Below are 5,838 nucleotides of genomic sequence, written 5' to 3' on the forward strand. Positions count from 1 at the left end.
TACAATATTCAATTTAAACATATTCTCACATAGATATCCTTTACCCACAAACACTCCACCCTTAGACAGAATAAATTTGTCTCCTTCAAATACAGACTTAAACCCATACTTGTTAAGTAGAGGGACAGAAACTAAATTTTTTTTGACTTCGAGTACATAATATACATCAGTAAGAGTCCAGAAGTGAATTCAAGTTCCACCATTCCTTTGCCCATTACTTGAACAGTTGATGCATTTTCCATGTATAGAATAGTCCCATTCCCTTCCTTGAATGTCTTGAAAAAATCCCTATTCTTGCATACATGTCGAGCTACACCAGAATCTATCCACCATGATCCAATGTCTTCAATCATGTTGATCTCAGAAATAACAGCAATAAGATTATCTTTTATTGCTGTGTCGTTCTTTTCTTTCTTATTTTTTAAGAAACGACATTCTTTCTTAAAATGTCCTAGTTTTTCACAATGAAAATAATTTTCTTTCTTTTTATTCTTTCTGAAGTCACCATTGTTACCTTGAGATTTATTAAAATCTCGGTATCTCTTCTTGTTGGGCTTGTTGGATTTTCCATCTTCCATTACGTGAAGATTAGCAGGAGCACTTTGCTCTTTAGTATCGTCTTGTTTATGATACTCTTCTTCAAGATGAAGGTGATTACTTAATTGCTCAAGAGAGACTCATCCTTTCTATGTTTCATAGTTCTTTTGAATTCTTTCCATGATGGAGGGAGTTTGTTAATAATTGAAGATACAATGATGGTATCATCCATGTGCATGTTATGTTGCTTAAAATTATTTAAAATACGCTCAATTTCATGCAGTTGTTCCATGACAGATCTACCATCAATCATCTTATAATTATTAAAGCGAGTGACAAGAAATTTCTTACTTGTTGCGTCCTCGGCCATATATTTTGCCTCTAATTTGTCACATAGTTCTTTTGCGCTCCCAACATTTTGGTAGACATCAAACAGTGCATCAGCCATGCCATTGAGTATGTGCCCGGTGCATATATAGTCATCGTTGTCCTATTTTTGCCTGGCTCGTGTTTCTGCAATGGTCTCCCCTTCAACTTCTGGTGGTCTTGGTATGGTAAGAACATATGCCACTTTTAGTGTTGTGAGAAGGAAGTGCATTTTCTTTTGTCATCGTATGAAATTTCCACCCTCAAATCTTTCTAACTTGACAAAATTCGACATCATCTCCTTAATTGATGCAGCGGCCATTTTTGTTTTATTGGTGAATAATTAAGCCTAAAGATTGTGAGTTATGAGAAAAGGAGATAGTGAATCAAATAGCGCAATTCTTCAAAGCGTGTGTTACACACATTTTTCTTTAGGCTTAATTCGCCCCCACCAATATACAATGGTGTGCAAAATGGGTTACTGGCGAATTTCTTGTAGGATACGATGAAGAACACTTGACTTGTTTATGCACTCACACAGTCAAGCCTTACGATATATGATAATTTACAAAATAATATTTTCTATTCTTTTTTAGCGCATAAAGAAAGTATTGAGATGGATTCTTCAGCAATAATGAAATGAGGGAAATTTATAGAAACAGAGTACATGCAACATGCAGCTACATACTCAATAGACACAACTTTTCAAATAGTTACAACCTTTTAGCAGACATAACTATTCAAATAGTTGCAACCTTTTAACAGGTATAACTTTTGAATAAGTCACAACTCTATGAAGAGATGTAACTCTTCAAAATAGCTTTTTACATATTTTGAAAATATATCTCACAGGTTCCTTATTACGTACAATAAACTATGATGAAAGGGATTGGGATAGTGTATTGAAAAGTGAACTACGGGAAGTTTTTGAAGATCAAAATGACGAGATTATTCCTGCATTAAGAATTAGCTATCATTATCTTCCTTCAAATCTAAAGCGATGCTTTGTTTATTGTTCTTTGTTTCCAAAAGATTATGAATTTGATAAAGGTGAGCTGGTCTTGCTATGGATGGCAGAGGAACTTTTACAGCCAAAAGGAAAAAAGTCTTTGGAAGAACTTGGTTGTGAATATTTCGATCAATTGGTTGCAAGGTCCTTTTTTCAGTCCTCTAGTACTGATAACAGCTTCTATGTGATTCATGATATCATGCATGATTTGGCAACAATTTATGCTGGAGAATTCTATTTTAGAGCTAAAAAACTTGAGAAAAATAACAGGATCAGCAATAAAACTCGTCATTTATTGCATAACTCAAGAGGAAACTATCCCTGCTCGCAACTTGTTGTAGCTTGTGGTAGGGTAAAGGATGTGAGGACATTTATTGAAATAAATTTGAATGATGATGATCATCCTTTCAATATGGAAAACGCTCCTCATATCTTTTCATCACAGCTGAAGTGCTTAAGAATTTTGTCATTTAATACATTTCCTCTTTATTCATTACCCAATTCAATAGGTAAATTGATTCATCTGCGTTATTTGGATCTCTTGTATACATGTATACAGACATTGCCTGAGGAATTGTGTACTTTGTACAATCTCCAAACATTAAAGTTGAATAAATGTCGTTGGCTAATGAAGCTACCCAACAATATGCAAGATCTTGTAAATTTACGTCATATTGATATTGAAGGAGCTGGTCTTGAAGAGATGCCAAAAGGAATAAGCAAAATGAGGGATTTGCAGTTTTTAAGGGCTTGTTTGGGTGAGCTTTTAAGAAAAGATTTTTTTTTCGAGTTATCTTTTTTTAAAAGATCTTATAGAGAAGTAAAAGTAATTTTATGTTTGGATATCTCATGTAAAAAAGTCTTTTTATCTATCTATTATGTTTGGGTATAACAATATAAAAGTACTTTTTTGTTTATTTATTACATGAAAAACATCTTGTTTTAAGGAAAAAAGATCTTTTAAAAAAAAGATGTAAATTATAGCTTCTCAAAAAAGATCTTTTTTTGATTTTACTAGTGCTTTTATTTTTACTACTAGAAATTTGCCAAACACGTTAAAAAATAAAAAAAAATCTTTTTTTGGATTTTTTTAACAAAATAATGGCACCCAAACATGCACTAAGTGACTTTGTTGTCGGCAAACTTGCAGAGAATAATGGAATAAAGAATTGGGAGCTCTTGCAAATATTCACGAGATGCTTCGCATTTGCCCATTAGAGAATGTCATTGATGGTGATCAAGCTTTGGAGGCAAGAATGGCTGAGAAGAAGAACATTAGGAGTCTATATTTGACTTGGTCATCGGACAACGATACGGCTGATTCTCAAGATATAATCAACAATCTAAGGCCTCACACAAACTTGAGAGAGCTATCAATCAATGAGTACATGGGTCAAACATTTCCAAATTGGTTAGGACATTCTTCCTTCAGAAATATGACCAAAATCTACTTGAAATGCTGCAGCAATTGTTTTGAGCTTCCTTCTGTTGGACAGCTACCCTCTTTGAAGCACTTGCAGCTTAACGAGTTTAACAAATTAACGCGCGTCGGTGCCAAGTTTAACAAAGATGATGAATCTTCTTTTTGCGGGACACCCTTTCCAATGCTTAAAACTCTGTGTTTTTCTGATATGTATTGTTGGGAGGAGTGGCTTTCAGTTTCATCTGAGTTTGAGTTGGATGCTTTTCCTTGGCTTAGGGTGCTTACAATGCGAAATTGTCCTTTGTTAAGGGGAGATTTACCCAGCCAACTACCTGCTTTGAAAAGCATTCGCATTAGTCAATGTGCTCAACTTGCTTTTACTCTCCCAAGAGTAGATGCAATGCTCAAGTTATCTGTTGAAGGACCCCACCAAGTGGAGGCCGTCTTTGAGGCCATTGCTCGCAACCAACTAAACTGTCTACAATCTTTAAGAATCTCAAGATGTTATTCGTCCATATCATTTCCTGGAGCATGTTTGCCTTTTTCATTGCAAAACTTGGAAATTCTCGGTTGCCCATATCTAGAGTTCCCAATGTCGCAGAAGCTGCGTGAGTCATTACAGTCGGTATCAATATTTGACAGTTGTTTTTCACTCGTGTCCTTCCCTTTGGCAAGCTTTCCAAATCTCACTGCACTCAGAATTTCATCCTGTAATTAAAAATATGAGGTCTCTGGAGGAATCATATCCTACTGCTGCTTCAACTTCAAGTCTCTGCTCTTTAAGCATCAACAGCTGTCCTAGTCTTGTGTCTTTTGAGATGGTTGCACCCCATCTAGAGGATCTCTTCCTAAGCGATTGCTCAGAAATTGAGTCATTTCCTGAAGGGGGTTTGCCACCAAACCTGAGAATGCTTGACATCCGAAGTTGCAAGAAGCTGGTCACGTACCTAGCATCCATGGACTTGCGTAATCACTATCTTACACATCTTGACATTGAACATCCTTATGATAACATCAATTCCTTCCCCATGGACGGTTGCCTGCCGTCCTCCCTTGAGACTCTCTATTTGCGATGCTTTCCAAGTCTAGAAATCTCAGACTGTGTTCACACCCTGGGTCAAGCTGTCCGACCCGGGATGGTTAGCGGCAAAGCGACCGACCTTCTCAGGTCAGATCATCCGACCTCTTCTCAAAGAGCTCGGCCAAATTACCAGAAAAGCCCAATAAAGGGCCCAAATAGAGAAACACGATCCAAATCCAAAGACAGTCCAAGCCTACTGGGATAAGGGCGGTTCCCTTGAAGATAAGCTGACCTCAACTCAAAAAGATAAGATAAGATAAGATAACTAACTTATCTTATCTAAAAGGTCACTCTACAACCACTATAAATACACTGGAGCACCCAGGTATAACTCATACTCTGATTCTACTAAAAACCTGCTTAATACCCTTGCTAAGTTAAGCATCGGAGTCCCTTGCAGGTACCCCCACCCTCCGGTGGTGAAGGATCAGTAGTGCAGCCAAGCTCAATAAGTCGGACACGACAGCTCCGGCCTCCTCTTACAACCGGACACGTCATCTCCGATCAGCATAAAAGATCTCGTCCGAGATCGACCTACAGTTTCAGATAACCCTCGAAACATTGGCGCCGTTGCTGGGGAACCTGGAAGTCATCCCATCACCATGGCGGACGACCATGACAATGACCACGATTCAGATCTAGAGGATAGAACACCACACAAAAACGCAGACACTACGCCGAAAGATACTCCGGAATCTAACGGAGACAAAAACTCATCAAATCCGGGAGTAATAGAAGCACTTCAAGATCGTTTAAAGCAACTTGAAAAAGAAAGCCAGCATCAATGAGAAGTTGGCAAGGATCTACAAAGAGAGCTAAGACGACGTCGCGAATTAAAAGATAAACTCCTACAACTCGACGCTGATCTCAAAGCAAAAGCTACCCGGACCACCCCTGAGGACAATTCACGCAAAGATCAAGATCCATTCACTAGGAAAATCATGAAAACTAAAATTCCTAAGGACTTCAAGCTCCCGGATATGACTTTGTATAATGGCACTACAGATCCCAACCATCATCTCAGCAACTTCAGAAGCAGAATGTACCTCACTGACGCCTCAGACGCCGTTCGCTGCAAAGCTTTTCCCACGACTCTCACGAAGACAGCAATCAGATGGTTCGACAACCTACCTCCAAAGTCCATCTTAAGCTTTGATGACCTAGCCAAAAAATTCCTGGCCAGATTCTCCATCCAAAAAGACAAGGCTAAGCACGCCCCCAGTCTACTAGGAATCAAGCAAGGAGTTCGGGAAAGTCTTCGCAAGTACATGAAAAGATTCAACAAAATATGCCTAGATATACAAAGCTTGCCAACAGAGGCCGCCATCATGGGCCTCATCAATGGCCTACGAGAGGGACCTTTTAGCCAATCTATATCAAAGAAATATCCCACATCTCTAGATGAAGTGCAAGAGCGAGCGG

The 5,838-nt window shown here is 38.3% G+C and overlaps 1 protein-coding gene across 1 annotated transcript; it reads left to right on the forward strand.

Annotated features, from left to right (window-relative positions):
* On the forward strand, positions 1,056-4,850 carry LOC107627024 (putative disease resistance RPP13-like protein 1). Its single transcript, XM_016329903.1, has 6 exons — positions 1,056-1,086; positions 1,756-2,264; positions 2,472-2,670; positions 3,131-3,960; positions 4,073-4,503; positions 4,817-4,850. Exons 1-6 carry the CDS (start codon positions 1,056-1,058, stop codon positions 4,848-4,850), a joined length of 2,034 nt encoding a protein of 677 aa, XP_016185389.1.

Source organism: Arachis ipaensis, chromosome B02 (assembly GCF_000816755.2).
Source record: "Arachis ipaensis cultivar K30076 chromosome B02, Araip1.1, whole genome shotgun sequence".
In the NCBI taxonomy this organism is placed as follows: Eukaryota; Viridiplantae; Streptophyta; class Magnoliopsida; order Fabales; family Fabaceae; genus Arachis; species Arachis ipaensis.